The sequence below is a fragment of the Loxodonta africana genome, chromosome 22, assembly GCF_030014295.1.
Source record: "Loxodonta africana isolate mLoxAfr1 chromosome 22, mLoxAfr1.hap2, whole genome shotgun sequence".
Lineage (NCBI taxonomy): Eukaryota > Metazoa > Chordata > Mammalia > Proboscidea > Elephantidae > Loxodonta > Loxodonta africana.
In genome coordinates this window covers 32817124-32842407 of record NC_087363.1, presented here as the reverse complement: position 1 = coordinate 32842407, position 25284 = coordinate 32817124, and the positions used below count along the sequence as shown (strand labels likewise).

At 44.1% G+C, this 25284-nt stretch overlaps 1 protein-coding gene across 1 annotated transcript in view; it reads left to right on the top strand.

Annotated features, from left to right (window-relative positions):
* The first annotated feature begins 3395 nt into the window (after nucleotides 1–3395).
* The window catches only part of ZXDC (ZXD family zinc finger C), a 51488-nt gene continuing 29599 nt past the window's right edge, over nucleotides 3396–25284 (top strand). The window contains exons 1-4 of the mRNA XM_064274778.1: nucleotides 3396–4407; nucleotides 6741–6893; nucleotides 6994–7072; nucleotides 10357–10487. Of these exons, the coding sequence (XP_064130848.1) occupies nucleotides 3447–4407; nucleotides 6741–6893; nucleotides 6994–7072; nucleotides 10357–10487 (1324 nt within the window). The 5' untranslated portion in view covers nucleotides 3396–3446. The remainder of the gene's footprint in view (nucleotides 4408–6740; nucleotides 6894–6993; nucleotides 7073–10356; nucleotides 10488–25284) is intronic.

Sequence of the window (25284 nt, the reverse complement as noted above, 5' to 3'; positions counted from 1 at the left end):
TCTATTCAATAAATATTTATTGAAAGTCTTTCCTGCTAGGCTCTGGGGATACTGTGGTGAATGAGACAGACACAATTCCTCTCCTTGAAGAGCCTACACACTAGAGGGAGAGACAGATAATGAATTATCGGGGAAAGGAGCAAATAAAACAATTGCATGATGAGAGCTATAAAAGGAAACATACAAGAGAGGAGGTGGAGAATAAGGGAGCTCTGTAAGGGTCTACTTTGAATCAGAAGATAATATTGGAGTCATTATTCCCTGTCCTTGAGCATAAAGAATGTGATCCAGCTAGAGCTGGGCTCACAAGGACTCACAGGGACACATCAACTGAGCCCTGAGATAAAGGCAATAGAGGAGACAATCTTTAAGAAGTTATCTTTTAGGGAAGAAAAATATTTTTTAGGGAGCTTTTCACATAAAGCCAATCAAATAGAACACAAAATACTTTCCACTCTTATCTTTTTCTATTAGCATTTAGTGGATAGAAAATTTGTTGGACCAATGAAGACCCTCCTGACTGTCTGTTACAGAAACCTGCACCAATGATTGTTAAGAAAGATGATTCAAAATGTAGGATCACAGTTGCTAGCCAGCCTGTGAAAAGATGAAGCTTTCAATGGTTTTGCCCATTTTGTAGTGTTAATATATACTGATGACTCTGTAATGTTCTTTGGACTCAGGCAGACATGGCTGTGGCAGAATGTTTGTCCATTTTCCCATTCTTGCTTATTCTGTCGTATTTCCTTGGACTCGGGCAGACATGGCTCTAGCAACACGCTTGTCTGCTTCTCAACTTTTGTCTTTTTGAATAGATGCCGAATAAAATTTTCTTTTTGTTTTACTGAACTTTGCAATGTTTTTTGCCCTACAACAAAGCTTAGTGGAGGCCTCCCAGATGAGGCAGAGACCAGCTATCCAGTCTCTGAGGCTGGAACTAGCTTGGTCTGTTGGAGGAGGGTGGGCAGTGGGATTGTAGGGAGAGGGTGGAGGTGAGGGCAGAGAGGGGCAGGGCCGCACCATGCAGGGCACCATGCAGGGCCGCACCATGCAGGGCCGAAGAACAGTGCAGAGCCAGGAGGAGGCTTTAAGAGAAGGTTGATGTCGTTAGTTGCCGTGGAGATGATATCGATCAAACGTGTGCAGAGTAGATCTGCACGCCATAGTTTTCAAGGCTGTGACCTTTCGGAAGCAGATCGCCAGGCCTTACTTCTGAGGCATCTCTGGGTGGACTTGAACTGCCCACCTTTTTATCTTATTTATTAAAAAAAAATTATTTAGTTAGTTGTTGTTGAGAACATACAGAGCGAAACATACACCAATTCAACAGTTTCTACATGTACTGTTCAGTGACATTGATTACATTCTTTGAGTAAACCAAAAAACAAACCTGTTACCATCGAGTAGAGCTGCCCCATAGGGTTTCCAAGGAGCGCCTGGTGGATCTGAACTGCCAACCTTTTGGTTAGCAGCTACAGCTCTTAACCACTATACCACCAAGGTTCCCATATTGTTTGAGTAGTGCAACCATTTTTACCCTTCTTTTCTGAGTTGTCCCTCCCCCAGTAACATAAATTCACTGCCCCCTATGGTTCCTGTCTAATCTCTTAAACTGCTGTCGTCAATTTGATCCCATATGAAAGAGCATAATGCTCAAGTGAACTGCCAACCTTTTGGTTAACAATGGAGTGCTTAACCATTTTTACCACCCTTAAGGGGGTGAAGGTGGGGAGCAATTAGATCTGTATTGTTAAACAAAAACCCATTGAATCCATTCTGATTCCTAGGGACCCAATAGAATTAGCACTAAAACTGCCCCATAGCCTTTCCAGGGAACAGCTGGTGGATTGGAACTGCTGACCTTTTGGTTAGCAGGCCAGTTTTTTTTTTTTTTTAAATAATTTTTATTGTGCTTTAAGCGAAAGTTTACAAATCAAGTCAGTCTCTCACACAAAAACCCATATACACCTTGCTACACACTCCCAATTACTCTCCCCCTAATGAGACAGCCTGCTCTCTTCCTCCACTCTCTCTTTTCGTGTCCTTTTCGTAAGCTTCTAACCCCCTCCACCCTCTCATCTCCCCTCCAGATAGGAGATGCCAACATAGTGCCAAGTGTCCACCTGAGCCAAGAAGCTCACTCCTCACCAGCATCCCTCTCCAACCCATTGTCCAGTCCAATCCATGTCTGAAGAGTTGGCTTTGGGAGTGGTTCCTGTCCTGGGGCAACAGAAGGTCTGGGGGCCATGACCACCAGGGTCCTTCCAGTCTCAGTCAGACTATTAAGTCTGGTCTTATGAGAATTTGGGGTCTGTATCCCACTGCTCTCCTGCTCCCTCAGGGGTTCTCTGTTGTGTTCCCTGTCAGGGTAGTCATTGGTTGTAGCTGGGCACCATCTAGTTCTTCTGGTCTTAGGATGATGTAGTCACTGGTTCATGTGGCCGTTTTGTCTCTTGGGCTCATAATCACCTCATGTCCTTGGTGTTCTTCATTCTCCTTTGATCTAGGCAGATTGAGACCAATTGATGCATCTTAGATGGCTGATTGCTAGCATTTAAGACCCCAGATGCCACTCTTCAAAGTGGGATGCAGAATGTTTTCATAATAGATTTTATTATGCCAATTGACGTAGATGTCCCCTGAAACCATGGTCCCCAGACCCTGCAGGCCAGTTTTTAACCATTGTGCTGTTTGATGATTGCAAAAGCCTATTCTGTAGAGAACAGATTGGGTGGGAGGGAGTGGAGTGAGATGGAGGCTGAGGACTAGTTACAGAATTATATTTGTTGGATCAATACAGTGGTGATGATGAAGAGAAGTGGAGGGACTTCAATATGGATGTGTGGAGTGGAGGTGAGGGGAGGCAGAGGAATGGCTGAGTTCAGGTAACAATGGGTAATTCAGCTCTTTGCAATGTGAGGTTGTGTGAAGTTCAGTGGGAAACTAGGTGGAAATGTAGGCAGGAGGTCAGATCAGGGAGGCCCTGAGTGCCAGGAGACAAGGTCTGTAGGTTTCCATTTAGTGGGTTCCCTGGAGATGGCTGTAGTCACCAGCAAAACTGTGTTCTAATCCTAACTCTGTTAGTTCCTGGCTGTGTGACCTCGGGCCAGTTACTGAAGCTCTTTGTGCCTCAGTTTCCTCATCTCTAAAACGTTCATGTGAGTGTAAAGATTAGTTTAGTAAACGTTCACGAGATGTTGACTGTTACTATTAATCTCTTTGTCTGCATTGTCCAGATAGCAGCAAGCCGAAGCTCAAATGCAGCCAGACTCGCGCGCCCTGCCCCGCTGGCTGACGCGCATGCGCGGCGCTCCGGTCCAGCTCTGCCTGGGACTCCGTACCGGGCTTTGGCGTCCACCGTGTGGCATCTCGCGCACGCCCTGGGCGGGGCTGCCTCGAGCTTCCGCCGCGGCTCCGGTGTCCGACGCCGCTTTAGGGCTCAGAAGATGGACTCCCGCGGGCTGCCAGTCGCTCGGGCCGCGCGTGGAGGCCCACACGGAGGCCTCGGCCCCGGCCCCGGCCCCGCCTGGTTTCGCCGGCTCAGCCCGGGCCCCACTCGCCGCCGGCTGCTACTGCTGTGCGGCTCCGAAGATGGCGGACCCGGGCCACGGCGCGAGCAGGCCCCGGCGGGCCCGGAGCTGAGCTCGCCGGCTACGGAGGACGCCTCCCGCGACGGCTCCTTCGTGGTGCTGCTGGAGGTGGCGCGCGGCGCCGCCGAGGGCCCCGGGCGGGCGCGGGCCGGGCGCGTCGTGGGTCCTGCGGGCCGCCCCGGGCAGGGCCCCAGCGGCCCGGCCGCCGGCCCCGCTGCGGCCTTGGCGGGCGCCGTCACCGTCGCCGGCCAGGACCTGCTGGTGCGCCTCGACAACGGCGTCTTCACGCTGGCCTCGCCGCCGCCGCCCGGGAGCCCGCCAGCGCCGCCCGGCGCCCTGCTCCTGGGCGAATCGGCCGCCCCCGCCCCGGCGCCGAGCCAGGACGCCGCGAGCGCCGCCGAGGGCCGCCGCGGGAGCGCGGGCGCGCCGGGCTACCGCTGCCCGGAGCCGCAGTGCGCGCAGGTCTTTGCCAGGAAGCATCAGCTCAAGGTACACCTGCTGACCCACGGAGGCAGCCAGGGCCGACGACCCTTCAAGTGCCCGCTGGACGGCTGCGGCTGGGCTTTCACCACCTCCTACAAGCTCAAGCGACACCTGCAGTCGCACGACAAGCTGCGGCCCTTCGGCTGCCCTGTGGGTGCCTGCGGCAAGAAGTTCACCACCATCTACAACCTCAAGGCGCACATGAAGGGCCACGAACAAGAGAACTTGTTCAAGTGCGAGGTGTGCGCCGAGCGCTTCCCCACGCACGCCAAGCTCAGCTCCCACCAGCGCAGCCACTTTGAGCCCGAGAGACCCTACAAGTGTGATTTTCCCGGTAACCGCGCGCGCATGCCGGCGGGGGCGGGCTCCGACGGCGACTGTTTGGCCCTGAGGGCCACCAAACCCGAGTGTGCGGGGCGGGAATGCAGGCACCACTTTGTATTGTTTTTTTCCGGGTGGCTCCATGTGAAATCCTAACCCGTCATTGTGCGGGCATTTGCCTGTGCGGTAGGGACAAATGAGCACAGCCCTGTTTCCCAGTGGTGTAGGCAGCACGGGCTTGTCACCCGCTTTAGTTAGTGGGAGTGTTTATTCTCCGCGCAGCCAGTTGCACTGTGAACCAGGTCTTATAGTTTTCTCTTTATTTAAAAATCACATATTCGCCGAGTGCACACTGTGCCAGAAGGAGGTGACTGTGGCCAGGGCCAAAGCCTTGAAGCGCAGTGGCAGCACGGAAGGCGTCATCCCAGTGTGGTGCTGCACAGCTTTTGTGCTTTTCATACTTTTTTGTTTTAATAGACTTTATTTTGTAGGGCAGTTTTAGGTTTACAGAGAAATTGCGCAGAAAGTACAGAGAATTCACGTATACCTAGTGTACTGTTACATTCTTTGAGCTTGGTAGTTTTGTGAGGTTTTAAAAATATCCTCGTTTCACGGATGTAGGAACTGAGGTCCGGGAATGTGGATAAAACCATTGTGGATTCTTCCTCTTCTATTTGCCTGCAGGGGGCGGGGTGGTGTCTAAGACACTCGGGCAGGCAGGCTTAGGTGCTCCTGGAGGGACAGTGATCCTCCGGGGGAAGAAGAGAAGATTCTTGGCTGTAGAGCAAGGAGGCCCCTTTGGAGCAGGAGACAGGAGGAGGATATGGCCTGGGAAAATAGGGTGGAGAGCGGGGCAGGCTGGAGGAGCCACTTGGAGAATGTGGGCCGTGGTAAGGGGGCGGGGAGTGAAGTTGGAAGGGTGCTGGAGGGTCAGGTAGGGGGTGGCAGACCTTCTATGGCGGTGGACTGTCTCATGCATCCCCCTTCATGGAGAACGTGGCTTTAGGCCACTGATTCAGAATGTTTTTCAGTCATACGTTCTTGTGGGAATCCCATGGTGGTTATAGACCCTCTCCCAAGTAAAATGCACGAAGAGCATCGTTCTGTGTATAATACTGGGAGGATCAGGGGTCTAACATGAGTCCCCGGAGGGTTTTGAGTTGGATGATCAGTGGGGGCTTCAGTGTGTGAGATGGGCAGAAGCAGGAGGGAGACCTGTGAAACAACATTAAATGACCCAGACGTGAGTTTATTGAGGGCCCGAACCAGGTAGTGACGGGGGAAGATTTCCACGTAGGGAAGATACTCCAGAGATAGAATCAAGGGGCATGATTACTAATGGAAGGTGGGTGGCGAGGGCATCTTGCTAAGGCAGAGATCCGGAGTGTTCACTACCTAACTGACTGAGATAGTACACAGAAGCCCAAAATAGGGAATCTGTGAGGCTGGGGGGCAGATTTAGGCCAGAGACGACAGTTTCGGGGCATTTAGGAAGATCAGCATTGCCCAGTTAAGTGTTCTTGGGGAAGTAGGCTTCTGTTGTCTGATACGCCTGTGCAGTGCCGTGTGGCGTGTATCTGCTCGGTGATTCACAGGCACAGTGGTAGCATGTTAAAGGCTCCGAGAAGAGCTGCAACAAGGAAACCGGCTAAACATCTTTCAGCTTAATAATCTCCACCCTATTTGAGCACTGAACATTTCTGTCCGAGGAGAATGACTGTTGTGGGGAGTTTGGGAATTGCCGAGGTGGGCTCATTAGGCTGGTGGCTCAGCCCTGGTGGCTGAAGACAGAGGTGCAACAAGTCCAGTGAGTGAAGATGACTCTCTTACTTTAACAAAGCCGTGAGAGCAACAGGGTGGGGGTGGCAGCTGCAGGGAATGTCTGCTTACATTTCTGAGTAAAGATTGCAGTACAGCCCCAAAGGGTGAGAAAATCTGTATTGTAATAGTTTCTGGCCCTCCAGAGCTCAGCCTTACTAGGCCACGGCTCTTTCCTTTTTTTTTGAAATTTCTCTTGGATTTTTTTGGGTGTCACGGGAGCAGCACTGACGTTTGACCCTGAGGGCTTGGGCTACAAAGTGGGCCAGTAGATGACCTCGATGGGGGACTTTCTCTTGATCAGTAGCTCTATCTGGAAGTCCAGAGGTGGCCTGGTTGTACCTATTTCCTGCCATTGACCCCTACTTTAGCTATTTCAAAGCCAGACATTAAAGGCCGTATCTTTTTAGAGGTGCGCCTGAATGAAGCATACCTCAGTATGAACAGTGTCCTGGCAACGTGACTAGCATTGACTGTGTTGTAGGATTTTTGCCACACCAGTGAGCAGAGCTTGTTTTTCTTTCTCAGGCTGCGAGAAGACATTTATCACGGTGAGCGCTCTCTTCTCCCACAATCGAGCCCATTTCAGGGAACAAGAGCTGTTTTCTTGCTCCTTTCCGGGATGCAGCAAACAGTATGACAAAGCCTGCCGGCTGAAAATACACCTGAGAAGTCATACAGGTAAATGAGGTAGAGAATGCCACGGCATGGGGACACAAGGTTTGTCTTTGTAGTCGCTGTTACGTTTATAACGATGCTGTGTCGTTTTGTCTTTTACAAGGTGAAAGACCTTTTGTTTGTGACTCTGATAGTTGTGGTTGGACCTTCACCAGCATGTCTAAACTCCTAAGGCACAAAAGGTAATCTTTACATTTTGGTATGTCTTACCAGTTTTGAAAATGAATCATTTGTCAGTGTCACGAACTTATGGATCTATAGTTTTTTTTTTTTTTTTTAATATTGTGTTTAAGGTGAGAGTTTATGCAGCAGATTAGGTTCCCATTTTACAGTTTCTACAGATACTATCCGGAAACCCTGGTGGGATAGCGGTTAAGAGCCATGGCTGCTGACCAAAAGGTTGGCAGTTCAAATCCACCAGGCACTCCTTGGAAATTCTATGGGGGCAGTTCTCCTCTGTCTTACAGAGTTGCCATGAGTCGGAATCGACTCGACAGCAACGGGTTTGTTTTTTTTCAGGTTTACACATTCAGTGGTATCGGTTACATTTTTCTCAGTGTGTCATTATTCTCATTCTGTTTTGGTTGTACCATTTCCAGTACTCTAGTTTTCCTGCCCCTTTACCTTCTCATCTTTGCTTTAAAGTAGTAGTTGACCTCTTGATCTCCTGTAGTTGATTTTTTTTTTTTTTAAAGAAGCTCATTATTCATGGGTGATGATCTGTATTTTAGGATCCATTTTGTTATTTAGCTAACAGGTGACCTCAAGGGATAATTTTTGTTTAAGGTTTAAAGTATATCTCAGGGCAATAGTTTCAGAGAGTCCTCTAGCCTCGACCAGTCCAGTAAGTCTATAGGTACTGTAGGTACTTCTATTTGTGCACACATATGTATCTACATATCTGTACTCATATATATATATATATATATATATATATATATATATATATATATATATTGTGTAACCACACCCATGTTTTTTGGTCATATTGGTGTTTCCAAATTATATTCGTCATATCCTTTACCAAAGACATACTTTTGTACACTTCTTAGTGACCTCATTTACCTTGGTCAAGCTGTGTGTACTTCACCCATGTTCGATGCTATCTTTCCCATCACCAGAACTAACAAGGGTCTGCTATCTTGAGAGTGTTTCCCCTCATCTCTGGTAACCAACAATGAGTGTTGGTCTGTGTGTGTGTGTTCTTCATATAAAAGTACAATCATACAGTTATTTGTCTTTTCGTGATTGTATTATCTTACTCAGCATGATGTTCTCCAGATTCATCCATGTTCTGATGATGTTTCGAGTACTTATTATGTGTATGTAGTATTCCATTATATGTGTGTACAACATTTTGTTCATGATTCATCCGTTGATGGGTACTTAGGTTGTTTCTGTCTTTTTGCTATTGTGAACAATGCTGAATGTCTATTCTGTGTCACTTTTATTAGATCTTTAGGATGTATGCCTACCTAGAAGTGGGATTGCTGGATCATAAGCTATTTTTATTTCTAGCTTTTTGAGGAAACACCATACCATTTTCAGTAGTGGTTGTACCATTTTACAATCCCACCAACAGTGGATAAGGGTTCCAATCTCCCTGCAGCTTCATCAGCATTAATTAGTGTCATTTTTGCAGCAATGAGATGGTATCTCATTGTAGTTTTGATTTGTATCTCTCTAATGGCTAATAGGAAACCCTGGTGGTGTAGTGGTTAAGAGTTCGGCTGCTAACCAAAAGGTCTGCAGTTGGGATCCCCCAGGTGCTCCCTGGAAACCCTGTGAGGTAGTCCTGTTCTGTCCCATAGGGTCACTGTGAGTGGGAATTGACTCGGTAGCAGTGGGTTTGGTTTTGGTTTAATGGCTAATGGGGAGGAGCCCTGGTGGTGCAGTGGTTAAGTGCTCAGCTGCTTATCAAAGGGTAAGTGGTTCAAACCTACCAGCTGCTCCACGGGAGAAAGATGTGTCAGTCTGCTTCCATAAAGCTTACAGCCTTGGAAACTGTGGAGCAGTTCTACCCTGTCCTATAGGGGTGCTGTGAGTCAGAATCGACTCAGTGGCAGTGGGTTTGGTTTGTTTGTTGGCTGCTTGAATGTCCTTGTTGGTAAAGTGTTCTGTAGTTTTGCCATAAAACTAGGAACTCAACGTAGACAATTTGGAAAATTCAGAAAACTATCAAAAGAAAATCAATAAAGATAATTTTTGTCTCTGTGTGTATACGAATATATATTTTTACTTAGTTTGTGTATTTTATATACAATTATGTATTTTTAAAAACCAAACATTATAGAATAAACTCTGCTTATGTTACACAGACACTCCATACTCATCTGGGTCCCTTGGAGTACTCAGCCTGTGTCTTAGAGGAGGCTGAGCACTTCACTTGTATATCTCATTGGCTCTTCTCAACTTTGAGATTTGGTGTTCTTATTCTCCCTCCCAGAAATGCTGGGTGGTTCATGCAAGGTTATGTACCTGAGGTTGAGGGATTTAATATAAAAACGTTACTCAGGAAAAGAGCATTTCCATGTTGGCCTTACTCTGTCCTGTAGGGTTGCTGAGTCAGAACTGACTCAGCGGCAGCAGGTGAAGACTTACATCCTGCTCTGTGCATATTTCCCATTGAGACCTGTAGCTGGGAGCCTTGTTTGTCATCTGGAGTTTTGAACAGTGGAAACAGCCTCATCAGTACGTTTGGGACTCAGCTGTTGCAGACTGTCGTAGCACTAATTGTTCTGTGTCTGACTCTGGGTTAACTTAGTCATTAAAGGAGTTTTTCTAATTACGGGGTAGTTGATTGCAAATCTGCCCACACAGATTAGAGGCAGCATTAAAACTTCTGAAATGTACTGGTGTTTTTTAAATGCATAGAGCTTGTACTTTGGTATATTTTGCAAAATTTTATTAAAGATTATCAAAACTCAAAGAATTTGAAACATGAAGTTTATTCTGAGCAGTTAATAGTAACTCTGTGTGCGTGTAAGGAGACCATTCTGATTATTAAAAAAAAAAGCATATGGTTCAGAGTAGGCTGGTTACAGTGAGGCTTATAAAGGGAAGAGGAGAGTGAAGAATACAAGATCAACCACTGACTACTCTTAACATGATTGATTGAACCCTGCCCCGCCCCTTTTACTGAGATCAACTGGTATTAGGTCACAAGGTGGTCTCTGGCCTTCTGCCCACCTGCAGCTATGATAGCTTTTGAAATTTAAATTCAGTAAGACTGGCTTTGAACAGGAAAGGAAAGATTAGCATTTTGCATGAAAAAAGCCACCGAAAGGATTTGGTCAGGAATTTTTATGGTTAGTATTTGGCTTTGTGGGAAAGAGAAACCATAAAGTGAGATGTCTGTTATTATTTTCCTTTTTAACAATTTTAAACAAAAAATTGTCTCAGAGACCTTGTGCCTTTGAGGTGTGTGAGTAATCACTGGTATCTTTTTTTTCCCCCTCTCTGGCAGGAAACATGATGATGACCGGAGGTTTACCTGCCCTGTGGAAGGCTGTGGGAAATCATTCACAAGAGCAGAACATTTGAAAGGCCACAGCATAACCCACCTAGGCACAAAGCCATTTGAGTGTCCTGTGGAAGGTAGATTTTAAAACATTACTGTGAGCTTTAGACGTGTATTTTGAAAGTTAAAGTTAAGTTTTAGTTGCTGGAAGATAAGTTTAACATGCGTCATAGCGAAGCATCAGTTTTACACTCTGTTAGAAGTGAAAGCAAAAAGTTTTTTTGTAGAATATAGTGATTCACGAATTGGGATACACTTTAACATCCAGACAGGATGTCATAGTGTTCCATATTGGAGGGAGAACAGTGAGGTTTTCATCAGGTGAAGCAAATGAAGGGCTGTGTGCTCACAGGCACAAAGGGTGGGGCTACATAGTAAAAAGTTGTAAGGGGGTCGTTAAACTACAACTTTTTCTTAGCATACTTTCTTAACATTATCAACTGTGTTTTCTAACCTCCTAGAGCATATTGACCAAGGCATTCTTCTTGGATCAAGCTGTATAAATGTTCTTTGGCAAACATCTTTTAACAGATACTTCTTGTATAAGCTAAAGTCTTGACTCTTTTGTGCGTTATGAGCAGTTAAGACGTTTACAAGAAGCTGAGTTGTCTTGTCAGAAGAGCAGGAGCAGTGATTTTAGGTCAGACTGCAGTTTTGATTCAAAATGGAGTTTTAATTTAGATCTGGGACAGCCATCTTAGTCACGCCAAGCACCTTGATTTTGGGGACTGCACACGTTACTTCTCCCCTCTGATCAAGCCACCATTAGGTGGTGCAGATCACCCACAAAGGAGTTACCCATCTTTTGCAAGGACTTAGTATCTCAGGATGACTGCTCTGTTTAAGTTTTTAAGACCTCAGAACACTAGCTATTTTATTGGAGGTGGCTGGACACCATCCGGTGTTACCTTGCAATAGCTTTGGGTCCCTTCTTCACCTTGCTATAGCTTTGGGCTTCATCTTCAGAGTAAGTTGATTCTGATTGGGGCAAGTGTTACAGACAAAGCTGTGTTAGAGGAGTAACTTGACATTTCTAAAAAGGTCTAATCCAGAACTAAAATTTGTTTTCCTTTGAAAAATTGTTAGGTACCGTTGAGTCAGTTCTGACTCAACAGCCCTGTGTATGAGAGAACAAAACACTGCCTGGTCCTGCGCTATCCTCCTAATCTATGTTATGCTTGAGCCCATTGTTGCAGTCACATAATTGTTTTCCTTGACAGATGTCTCCAGGGTTGGCTGTGGCAATGAGAAACACAGTGCATAGTACATTTAACAAGATTTATAATAATAATTACAGTGATTAAAAGGAGTAGACAGGCTAGTAGAAGGGAGTGTATCCCAGATCCAGTTCTTTGAGGTAACCAGCTAAAAATATCAAAGAAAGAAGGAACAGTCATGAGAGAACAGTATGTAACCAGGAGCCCTTTGGTATGTTTTAGATATGTATCTTGTTCTACTTCTCCAGAGGTATTTATCCACGAACAGCAAGAAGTATTAGCAGTAACAAACTCCTCCTCCTTGTTGAGCTAGGAGGAAATCAAGAGCTAGTCTGTTACCTAAAACAATTTTAGCAAGAGATTCTAAGGATTTTTGTTGAGCTGTCATTCCATCAGCAATGCTATCAGCAGTTTGAGTGTCAGGTAAATTGCAAGTAGATTATTCTAATTGTGATATACCAAAAGAGAGAACAAGCACTTTAAGAAATGAACAGCCCCATTCAGGACTATCAGCAATCGGATTATCTGAGAGGACAAATTCTCTTTTATGTGTGGATATTAAGTAATTGTTCCATTGTAAATTGTCATTGTATGAGTGGATATTCACGAGAAGGAGCTCCAAGGGTACCTAAGGTGCATTAGCCTAGTATATTCCAACCATCGAAGCATGGCAAGGGCCAAGTATACATACCTGCCCCAGTTTGAAAATTAGGAAATGGAGTGGACTGATTGGCCCTTTCAAGCCAGCCTGGAGTTAATGAATCCTCCCAAATGGATAATTCTCTTAATTCTAGGGGATCCCGGAATTGAGCACAAACTGGGACATTTTGATAATTTTTAAAAGCTATCTGCTACTGTGGAATAATATCAGGCGTCATTAATGAAAAGACTGCATGGTGTGGAAAGGATAAAACATTCTAACCAGGCGCAAGTAATATTTAAACAGGGACCTGATGGATAAGTGCATGATTCTGGAGGTAGCCATAATCTAACATGAATACCCCCGTTTAAGTAGTCTCTTAAAATCAATAGTAAACTTAGGTGTGAACCTATAATCCAGGACTGGCACAGCGAGAGGATCAGCATGTTCACGTGTAGACAGGAGGGGAGTGACGTACACAGCTTTCAGTCACATTGAAGAAATTCCTTTCCTAGTAATGTACTACGGAAGGAGGTAGAGTTGGTAAAATAAAATTTGATTCAAAGACTGTAAGTATTAAAACAATGTACAACAATTTCAATAAAAGGTTTAATTCACTGGATTAGGGTTAAAGGTATTTGATTATTATCAAAACTACTAAGAAATAATTTCACAATTGTGCAAACATAGTCAAAATGTTAAAATCCCAGCAGTTAGGAAAGAGTCCAAAAATGTCAGCATCTTGTATGTAATCTTGTTCCATGACCTTGGAATCAGCTACCTGCTTCAGAAGCTTCCGGCTTCTGGTTGCTGGGGCGTTTCAGTCTGAGTTTGAAATCTCCAGCTGGCTGACAAGTCCAGATAGATGCTTTAGCTTCCTTTAACTGTGATAAATGAATCCAAGAGTTAATTTCTTCTAGCTTTGCTGTGCAAGGGTATTAAAAGGGCTGGATAAGGCCCCTTCCAGCAAGGCTGTAAAGAATCTGTTAGCCGGTGTCTTTTCCATTAAACACAATCTCCTGGGTTGATAGTAAGCAAAGAAAGAGAACCAGGTTTTTGCTCCTCAAAGTCTTCTTTAATTTGTGAAAAATGTTTCTTAGAGTATTGCATTAGAAATTGGCACTGTTTCAATAACTCAGATTGTATTAAGTTAGGGTCGGTAGAGGCAGCGTAAGGAAGGGTCATAGGCCTTCCAGTAACTATTTCATGAGGAGTAAGTTTATGAGATCCAAAAGAAGTGCTTCTTAAATTTAAAAGGACTAAAGGGAAAACTTCAGTCCAAGACAAACCTAAGGATTCAGAAAGCTTAGAAACTAGTTTTTATTATACCATTAGTTCTTTCTACAAGTCCAGAGGACGGGGGTGATAAGAGCAATGCAGTCTCTGATATATAGGGAAGATTTGGCATAATGCTTGTATACCGTGTTCAGTAAAATGAGTTCCTCACTCTCTGCAAAGAATTTTCCGTGCTCCCCAAGTAGGTATTACGTTTTCGAGGAACTTTTTTGCTACAGAAGAAGCAGTGGCGTGTCTGCAGAGGAGAGCCTCTACCCAATGTGAAAAGTTACAAATCATCACTAAGACATATTTATAGCCATTTGAAAGTAGAAGCTGGGTAAGATCTAATTGCCATTCAAGCATAGGTCCAGAGGGTAAAGGGTATTGCCCAGGTAAATTCTTAAGATGTTTCCTAGGATTATAACCAAAAACCAGACCAAACCAAACACATTGCTGTTAAGTCGATTCCGACTCATAATGACCTATAGGACAGAGTAGAGCTGCCCCATAGGGTTCTGGTGGATTCACACTGCCATTCTTTTGGTTAGCAGCTGAGCTCTTAACCACTGTGCCACCAGGGCTCCAAGTGGTAATTAGGAAACCCTAAAGCAGGGGTGTTAGTCATAGCCTTTTTCAATTTAATCATTGCCACTTGACCTTCTGGGGTAAGATGGAATGGATCAGGCTCAGAGGTTTTCGAATACTTGGGTAAGGGTTGGACCATGAAAGAGAAGTTAGGAATCTAGGCCTGACAATAGCTGCAGATTTCTAAAAATTCCTTGTTTCTTTGTTTTAGGTAAAGGAAAGGCTGTAGTAGCTTTTTTTTCCCTTGGGTTCAATAGAAATACCTTCTGCAAGGATTAAATGACCTCGGTATTTGACAGAAGGTTGTGCTAATTGTAATTTTCTCTAGAAACTCTATGTCCTCCAATAGCTAAATGTTATACTAAGGTTACACTGCCCTGAAGGCAAGCCTTTCGAGAGGTGGAGCCCCCAAATAAATCATCAACATATTGTAATAAGGTAGATTCATTTGGAAATTGCAGAGTTCACAAGTCTACCTGCAAAATATGAAAAAAATATGTGGGAGAGTCTGTGAATCCTTGTGACATAACAGTCCAGATAAATTGTTGGTTGTCGCAAACAAAGGAAAATAAATATTGGCTTTAAGCGTCAACAGGAATACTGAAAAATGCACCACAGAGGTCTCTTTCACAGTAAAGCATCCTAGCATCAGGGTCAACATTGGGCAAGTAACAGATGGGGGTTGGAGACAACTGGAAATCTAGGGATAACGTAAGGCCTGAACAAATCTCCAGCCTTCGTTGTGTGGCTTCTTAAATGAAGGACAGGAGTGTGGCAAGGACTAGTGCAGGGGGCAGTTAACCCTTTAGGGAGAAAATCCTGAATAATAGGAGTTAATTCTTCCTTTGCTTCTGGTTTAAGGGTATATCGGGGAATCTTGGGCAAGGGCTTGGATGTGTGTATTTGAATCTTAATAAGCTCAGTGGATAGAACTCAATGTCTGTAGAAGTTGTGGCCCACAGGGTTTTAGGAATCTGACAAATGATGTCAGTGAATGAAGGCCTGATGGAACGGGGTTTTGAAGGGGCATAATAAGGGTTTGCATATGGCAGAGGGCCTCCTCCTTTTGAATGTTATCCATCCTTAGGCTTAGAGTCTGAGGCAAGATCAGTAATAGTTTCCCTTTTTTATTAAAATGTACGTGGCAATTCTATTTAGACAAAGTATCTCTATTAAATTAACAGGGGTAACAGGGCTTAGCAAAAAGGGGTGTAAATATTCTATGGGACAAAGAGAAATTGGTACGAATGGAGAATGAACTAGTGTTCTTTGCAAAGCCCACTATTTTTGAGGTCTTTTTACTTCTGGTCAGGGGCTTTTGTAAACACTTGGGGTTAATGACAGAGAGAGTAACTCCTGTATCAATTAAAAATTGGCAGGGTTCTTCATTAATGTACATAGTTATTTCTGCTTGGAGTTTAGAGCCACCATAGGAGAAAACCATGTATAGTCCCCAGAGCCCCTTCATTCTGAATCAGGGTGGAGGGGCGGTTGCGGTGGAAACCTTCAGTTTATTCTTGATTTTAAAGCATTCATTTTTCCAGTGGCCAGGTTTTTTTTTTTTTTTTTTTTTTTTTTACGGTAGTGGCAAAGACTAGTTTTAGGTCCATTAGAGGGTTTAAAATTTCTTTTTACAAGGGTGGGCCCTTGTAACTGCTGTAGTTGAAGGGCTGTTAGTCTGTTAGATCTTAACAGTCTGCTTAGTTTTTAAGGTTTGGCCAAGCTCATAAGCTAAATTAGTCAATTTGGCAGTGGGGGCAGTCTTCCAATCTAAACAACATCATTTAAACTAAGGTTGAAATTCTAGGCTTGAGCCCAGATATAAATACTATATTAAAGGCCTCCATAGTTCCTTCGTCTGAAGAAATCTAAGCCAGGATGTTCCGAAAACTTCTGGAATAATCAGGCCTGATAATCATATATATACTTTAGTCTCTGTTTTATATGCAAGAATGAACTTTTGTCCAATCAGTTATGGGGAAAAGCCTCAAGGATCGTTTCATGTAATTTTGTGCCCCTCTCTAGCTTCTGTGAGAAGGGTTTCGGCAGTTTTGTTTGTATCCAAGTGTAAACTGCCTTGGGGATGTTTCCATTCAGCATATTCTAACCACATTTTGGCTTCCCCAGGGCCAACTAACATATGGACTAATTGATATAAAATGAACAACACAGGCTGATAAGTGTTAATAAAGACTTTGAATTCTTCAGCAAATCTGTAAGAATCATCGCCTAAATTTGGAAAATCTTTAGTAATGGTATGTAGTTCTGTGAAAGTCCAGGGGACAAAAGGAAGAATAGTATTCTTTGGATTTTCTCTAGTGCTTGCTCCAGATTCTGTAGGGCGAAGCTTAAAACGCGTTTCAGGAATGAGTTTTGGAGTTTCTGGCTTTGAATCCTTAGCATAGTCTTTACGGAAGAAAGGAAGTTCAGGAGAAGTTTTTTCAAAAGGGTAAGAAGGTCGAGGAGGGTACAGAAGAGAAATGGCAGAGGTGCAGAGGGACCTGCAGCAGAAGGTGAAAGTATAGCTCTGAATTTGTAATTCCTTATTTTGCTTGTGATTTCAGAAACTGTATTCTGCAATTCTTTGTTCTGTTTAGTCAATTTGGAAACAGTATTATGCAGAGAGGTTATTTTGCTGTTTTGATGTCTTCTAGAGGCCTCATTGCCAATTAAAAAAGGCTTTCAGTCATATCTGCTTAATCTGTGAGTCTTTCTATTCTCATTTGCTGCACAGAAAAATTAATTTAGAAAGGTCAAAGACTTCCCAAAGTGGCCAGTGTTATCTGAACTGCCATTAGTTAGGTCATGCCAAGTACACAAAAACAAACATGCCACAGAACCAAAATGTTTGTGTAATGAGCAAGAGTCCCCAGAGGAGGCTCAGTATCACTCTTATATTTGGCATTTCTTGTATGCCCAAAGGCAGCGTAAAATTAGCTCCAGAGACTTTTAAACAAAATTTTGGAGCCTCCAGGGTCTCAGAACAGGCCTAAAGAAGGAGTGCCACAGAATTTTGTGTAGTGTTTTTGACCTGGCCTGTGTCGTCCAAAGTTCTTAGTGACTTTAAAGTTCTGAGATTATTAGGCAATGACCTTATGGAACCTAAAAACCAAAGAAACTTATGTCCCATTTTAAAAAAGACAGAGAAGAGACAGACAAATCCCACAATAAAGCTCAAGAAGTGTCTACGCAAAGAAAAGTGGAGGCACGGACCCTAGAGGTGTTTACCTTGCCGCAACTCCTGAATTCAGCTGTGAAGTCAGAGGGCCCAAAAATGGTCCAGCCTGATACCGTGAGCCTGAATTCCTGGCGTCTTGGATGTTGCGAAGTTCAGTTCAGCTTTGAGTCCTTTTGGGGTCCCAAGAAATGTAGCGAAGCATCAGTCTTACACTCTGTTAGAAGCGAAAGCAGAAAGTTTTATTGTGGAATGTGGTGATTCACAAATCGGGATGCCACTTAACATCCAAGCAGGATGTCACAGTATTCCAGATTGCAAGGATAGCAGTGAGGTTTTTACCACGTGGAGCAAGCAGAGGGCTGTGTGCTTGCAGGCACGAAGGCAGGGGTGGAGGTATGTGGCAGAGAGTTACAAGGAGGTCCTTAAACTACAACCATAACAAACTTTCTTAACATTATCAACTCTGTGTTCTAACCTGCTGGAGCATGTTGACCAAGGCATTCTTCTTAGATCAAGTTGTGCAAACATTCTTTGGCAAGCATCTTTTAATAAACAATTTCTCGTACAAGCTAAAGTCTTAATCCTTGCTCCTTTGTGTTACAAGCTCTTAAAACTTTTAAAAGAAGCTCAATTGGCTTGTCAGAAGAGCAGGAGCAGTGATTTTAGGTCAAACTGCAGTTTTGATTCAAAATGGAATTTTAATTTAGATCTGGGACAGCCATCTTAGTCATTTCAGGCACACCAGTTGTGGGGTCTGCACACAAGTTGTAAGCATTATGTTTAACTGGTTAATTAATTGTTTTATTTTGGGGAGCAGCATATTAGAAAGAAAAGGCCATGGTGGCACAGTGGATAAGCACTCTGTTATCAACTGAAAGGTCTGTCGTTTGAACTTAGCAGCTGCTCCATGGGAGAAAAATGTGGCAGTCTGTTTCTGTAAAGATTTACAGTCTTGTAAACCCTATGTCGTAGCTCTACTCTGTCCTGTAGGGTTGCGCGAGTCAGAATCGACTTGACAGCAGTGTGGTATTTTAGAAAAAAGATGCCCTGGTGGCACAATTGTTAAGCACTGAGCTGTGAACTGAAAGGTCAGTGGTTCAAACTCACCAGTGGCTCTGCAGAAGAAAAGATCTGTTGATTTGCTCCTGTAAAAATTACAGCCTAGGAAACCCTATGTGGCAGTTCCATTCTGTCCTGTAGGGTTGCTTTGAGTTGGAATCAACTTGACAGCATACAACAGTAATATTAGAAAGAGACCAGACTTCAGAATCAGACCTGCTCTGAATCCTAGCTCTACCACTCACTAGATTGGTGACTTTAATTTCCTGTTTAATTTGGTGGTTGTGAGGATTACACAAAGTAACATATGAAAAATGCAGGCCAACATGGTGCTATAGACAAAACATGAAAAATGCCTATTTTGACATCTGGGACATAGTAGATACTTAATAAGAGGTAGTTACTCATTGCTATTGGACAGCAGTAAAGGTAAGCTGACTTTTAAAAAAGGGTATTTTGAGTAAAGTGTTGTGAAGATATAATTCATTTAGCAAAAATCTGTTTCCTGTGTGAATCGTTGGTGTCATCCCTGCCCTAGGGGTGTAGATGCACTGGTGAGGCAGGGCTAAGTTAGTCAGATGATCAGGACCTCAAATCCTAGTTCTACCTTTAGCCAGGTTGTGACCTCAGGCAAGCTTCTTTGCGGGCCTCAGTTTCCTTATCTGGAAAATGGGCATAATAAATACCCACTTAAAGCTGTGATCAGTTCTTAGAACATAATGAAGATTTTATAAGTGGCATAAACAAGACGTAACTTTCTCCTCTCATCAAAGTTCCAGCCAGGGGTACAGACAGGTAAACAGGTAGCATTCAGGTTGCAAAGGATGTTCACCCAAACCGCTTTTAGGAAATGGCCTCCCAGTTGACTGAAGAATGAGGAAGAGTTAGCCAGGCACACATGGGTCTCGGTGCTGGAGGCAGAAAGACCTGTGTGGGAAAGACCTAGAGGTGCAAAAGCAGTAAGCTGAAGAATGCTAAGGCAAGGGAGTAATGTGATCATACATGAGTGTAAGCCGTTTCAAGGCAGCAAGACTCTTGGGAGGTCCTGCCATCATCTTGGTGAGATAAGATGGTACCCTAGCCTGGGCTTTGGCAGTGGGGAGGGGGAGAAGTGGATAGGTGAAAGAGATAGCTGCTACCAAAACAAAAAACCAAACCCAGTGCCATTGAGTCGATTCCAACTCATAGCGATCCTATAGGACAGGGTGGAACTGCCCCATAGAGTTTCTAAGGAGCGCCTGGCAGATTCGAACTGCTGACCCTGCGGTTAGTGGCCGTAGCCCTTAACCACCATGCCACGAGGGTTTCCGGACATAGCTAGGCGTTAGAATTACTTGGTGATTGATTTGGATCCAGGTGGGGCTTGAGGGAGAAGGAATGAGTTCAGTAACACAGGTGAGATGGGAAGCACAAGTGGGCTGGTTTGGGGGATGAGGTGTTTGGGGTATTGAACATTTTGTGTTTTAGGTACCCACAGACTTTCCTAGTTCAAATGCTTAGAAGGCAGTGGGACATGCTGCATTGAGGCTCTGGTGTGTAGGTGGGCCTGAAAGTGCAGTGGGTGGTACATGACTAAGCCTTTAAACTGTGGAAGTGGATCACGTTCTCCAGAAAGTGTGTCAGTTGAAGAGAGGCATTAGAGCAGAGTGATTAAAAGCTTGAATTCTGGAGTCACACCGCCTTGGTTCAAAACCAGAGTCTGCCACTTATTAGCTGTGTGACCTTGGATAGGGAACTTAAGCTCTCTGGGTCTCTTTTTCTCAAGCAAGGTGTTAATAAAACCTCATAGAATTGTTGTGAGGGCTCTGTTAGTTAATAAGTTTAAAGCATATAGTAAACATGGATATATGGCAGCTACTGTTGTTATTATTACTGTTAAGTAAAAAAAAGGGAGCCTAGGAAAAAACCCTGGAGAAAGCCTCAAATTCGGGTGGGAAAGTAGAAGGGGAGCCCCAGAAGGAGACTAAAGAATAGCGAAAAGGGTGGTGGTGTTGAAGCCAAGAGAGGGGGTTTTTGAAAAAGGCGGGAGAAGTCAGGTTTCAGTACTGAGGTGAGTCAGGATTGAGACTGAGAAATGTCCCTTGGACTCCCCTGACAGGATTAGTAGTGTCTTGCTGAGCAAGGCTCAGTGCAATAACTAGGGTGGGAACCTTGCTTCAGGGCCCCAGAAGTGAGTTGAAGGTGGACCAGGAGCTGGTATTGCCAACACCTTCTAGAGATGATTGAGGGAAAGCAGAACGGTAGCTGACTGCGCAGGGGAGGGGCTTTGTTTGTTTTATAATTTTTCAATAACATTACATTCTTGAGAACTTCCAGCAAGTCTCAGTGTTGAGGAGCTGGTCGAGAGGTTGACTATAATGGGAGAGGAAGGGGGTGACTCTTCAGTGGTTGGTTGAGAGCTTCTTTGGTGAGGTGGTGGAGATCAGGCCAGGAGCCCTGGGGGTGGAGCGATCTCAAACCTGTTTTTCAGGTTGGCTTTTTGTTGATAATTTTTATTATTTTTGAGTTTATTATATTGAGAATATACACAGCAAAACATACACCAATTCACCTGTTTCCTACATGTAAAATTCAGTGCCATGGAGTACGTTCTTTGAGATGTACGATCATTCTCACCCTCCTTTTCAGAGGTATTCCTCTCCCACTAACATAAACTCGCTGTCCTCCCGCGCAACCAAAAACCTGCTGCAGTGGAGTCGATTCCGACTTGTAGTGACCCTGTAGGACAGAGTAGTACTGCCCCATACGGTTTCCAAGGAGCGAGCACCTGGTGGATTTGAACTGCTGACCTTTTGGTTAGCAGCCATAGCTCTCAGGCACTACACCACCAGGGTTCCACCCACCCAAGGTTCCTGTCTAATCTTTCAAGTTGCTCTTGTCACTTTGATCCTATATATGCTCTTAAAGGAGCATAATGCTCAAGGCAGACATTCCTTACTAAATCCTTACTAGTTAAGCTAAACTCTTGGGTTTTAAGAAGACTTCTGGGGACATTTTTGTTTTAAGGTTTAAAGATTATCTCAGGGAAATAGTTTCAGGGATTTGTATAGCCCCAGAGAGTCTGGAGTCCATGAGAATTTGAAATTGTGTTCTGCATTTTCCCCATTTTGATCAGGATTCTTCCATAGACTCTTTGATCAAAGTGTTCAGTAATGGTAGCCAGGCACCATCCAGTTCTTCTGGACTCAAGGCAAATGGAAGCAGTTAGCCACACATTCCATATCCTATTCCTGACTCTTCTTCCTGTTGCTCTAGGCAAATAGAGATCAGTTGGCATGTCTTAGATGGCCACTTTGCAAGCTTTTAAGACCCCAGGCACTGTGCAAGAACTAGGAGGTAGAACAGAAGCACTAAACACATTATTAGGCCAGTTAACTGGGGTGTCCTGTGAAAACGTGACCCTAAACATCCGAACCAAGGAACCAGATCCTGAGGTTTTTTGTTGTACATAAGCAGTGTCAGCAGCTACTCTTTTTTTCCTTTTGTCATTGTTGTAAATACATATATCACAAAACTTTTGCAGTTCAGCGTTTTGCTGGTGTACAGTTTACTGACATCAGTTACAGTAATTACCTGTGCAGCCCTACGCTTAATCAGTGCGATTTTTCCATCACTGTTAACCCCCTTCTATCCCCTACCTTTTCCCCCTCCTGTTGTTGTTAGGTGCCGTCAAGTCGGTTCTGACTCAGTGACCCTACGCACGACAGAATGAAACACTGCCCGATCCTGCACCATCCTTACAATCGTTATGCTTGAGCTCGTTGTTGTAGCCACTGTGTTAATCCATCTTGTTGAGGGTCCTCCTCTTTTCCACTGACCCTTTACTCTGCAAAGCATGATGTCCTTCTCCAAGGACTGAGCCCTCCTGACAACATGTCCAAAGTATGTAAGGTGCAGTCTCGCCATCCTTGCCTCTAAGGAGCATTCTGGCTGTACCTCTTCTAAGACAGGTTTGTTCATTCTTTTGGCAGTCCATGGTATTTTCAGTATTCTTTTCCAACACCACAGTTCAAAGGCGTCAGTTCTTCTTTGGTCTTCCTTATTCATTGTCCAGAGTTCACGTGTGGATGATGCGATTGAAAATACCATGGCTTGGGTCAGGCGCACCTTAGTCTTCAAGGTGACATGTTTACTTTTCAACACTTGAAAGAGGTCCTTTGCAGCAGATTTCCCAAATGCAGTGTGTCGTTTGATTTCTTGACTGCTGCTTCCGTGGCTGTTCATTGTGGATCCAAGTAAAATGAAATCTTTGACAGCTTCAGTGTTTTCTCCGTTTATCATGATCTTGCTCATTGGTCCAGTTGTGAGGATTTTTGTTTATGCTGAGGTGCAGTCCATACTGAAGGCTGTGGTCTTTGATCTTCGGCAGTAAGTGCTTCAAGTCCTTTTCACTTTCAGCAAGCAAGGTTGTGTCATCTGCATAACGCAGGTTGTTAATGAGTCTTCGAATCCTGATGCCCCGTTCTTCATATAGTCCAGCGTCTCGGATTATTCGCTCAGCATACAAATCGAATAGGTGTGTTGAAAGGATACAACCCTGACACACACCTTTCCTGACTTTATACCAGTCAGTATGCCCTTGTTCTGTCCGAACAACTGCCTCTTGATCTATGTAAAGGTTCCTCATGAGCACAATTAAGTGTTCTGGAATTCCCCTTCTTCGCAGTGTTATCCATAATTTGTTATGATCCACGCAGTTGAATGCCTTTGCATAATCAATAAAACAGAGGTAAACATCCTTCTGGTATTCTCTGCTTTCAGCCAGGATTCATCTGATATCAGCAGTGATATCCCTGGTTCCACATCCTCTTCTGAATCCAGCGTGAATTTCTGGCAGTTCCCTGTCGATACACTGCTGCAGCCGTTTTTGAATGATCTTCAGCAAAATTTTGCTTGCGTGTGATATTAATGGTATAGTTCTATAATTTCTGTATTCAGTTGGATCACCTTTCTTGGGAACAGAAATAAATATGGATCTCTTCCAGTCAGTTGGCCAGGAAGCTGTCTTCCATATTTCTTGGCATAGACGAGTGAGCACCTCCAGCACTACATCCATTAGTGGAAACATCTCAGTTGATACTCCATCAATTCCTGGAGTCTTGTTTTTTGCCAGTGCCTTTAGAGCAGCTTGGACTTCTTCCTTCAGTACCATTGGTTTCTGATCATATGCTACCTCTTGAAATGGTTGAACATCAACTAATTCTTTATGGTATAATGACTCTGTGTATCCCTTCCATTTTTTGATGCATCCTACGTCTGATATTTCCCCCATAGAAATCACTATTGCATCTCGAGCCTTGAATTTTTTCTTGTTCTTTCAGCTTGAGAAACGCTGGGTGTGTTCTTCCCTTTTGGTTTTCTATCTGCAGCTTTTTGCACATGTCATAGTACTTTGTCTTCTCAAGTCGCCATTTGAAATCTTCTGTTCAGTTCTTCTACTTCATTTCTTCCTTTTGCTTTAGCTGCTTGACATCGTGAGCAAGTCTCAGAGTCTCCTCTGACATCCATCTTTCTTTCCTGTCTTTTAAGTGACCTCTCGCTTTCTTCGTGTATGATGTCCTTGCACATCTTGTCTGGTCTTAGATCACTACTGTTCAAGGCGTCACATCTATTCTGAAGATGGTGTTTACATTCAAGTGGGATATACTCAAGGTGGTATTTTGGCTCTTGTGGACTTGCTCTGATTTTTTTCAGTTTCAGCTTGAACTTGGATATTAGCAATTGATGATCTGCTCCACAGTCGGCCCCTGGCCTTGTTCTGACTGATAATATTGAGCTTTTCCATCATCTCTTTCCACAGATGTAGTCAATTTGATTCCTGTGTGTTCCATCTGGCAAGGACCATGTGTAGAGTCACCGTTTATGTTGGTGGAAGAAAGATATTTGCAACGAAGTCATTGGTCTTGCAGAATTCTATCATTCGATCTCCGGCATTGTTTCTGTCACCAAGGCCATATTTTCCAACTACTGATCCTTCTTTGTCTCCAGCTTTCACATGCCAGTCACCAGTATGCATGTTCGATCAGTTTCAGACTGCAGCAGCTGATAAAAATCTTCCGTTTCTTCATCTTTGGCCTTAGTGGTTGGTGCGTAAATTTGAATAATAGTCTTATTAACTGGTCTTCCTTGTAGGCGTATGGATATCATCCTATCACTGACAGCATTGTACTTCAGGATAGATCTTGAAATGTTCTTTTTGACGATGAATGTAACACCATTCCTCTTCAAGTTGTCATTCCTGGCATAGTAGACCATATGATTGTCCAATTCAAAATGGCCAGTACCAGTCATTTCAGCTCACTAAGGCCTAGGGTATCGATGTTTATGCATTCCATTTCATTTTTGATGATGTCTCATTTCTCTGGGTCCATCTTTTGTATGTTCCAGGTTCCAGGTGTTAATGGATGTTTGCAGCTGTTTCTTTTCATTTTGAGTTGTGCCACAACAGCAAACGAAGGTCTCAAAAGCTTTACTCCATCCATGTCATTAAGGTCGACTCTACTTTGAGGAGGCAGCTCTTCCCCAGTCATCTTTTGAGTGCCTTCCAGCCTGGGGGACTCATCTTCCAGCACTATATCAGACAGTGTTCCGCTACTATTCATAAGGTTTTCACTGGCTAATTCTTTTCAAAAGTAGATTACTGGGTTCTTCTTCCTAGTCCGCCTTAGTCTGGAAACTCAGCTGAAACTTGTCCTACATGGGTGACCCTGCTGGTACCTGAATACCAGTGGCATAGCTTCCAGCATCACAGCAACACGCAAGCCCCCACACTACGACAGACTGACAGACACGTGGGGGCTGCCTCTCTGAACCACTAATAAACTTTGTTCTCTATACATTTGCCTTTTCTTGTCTTTTTATATAAATGACCAAAAACCCAAACCAAACCTATTGCTGTCTAGTCGATTCCAACTCAT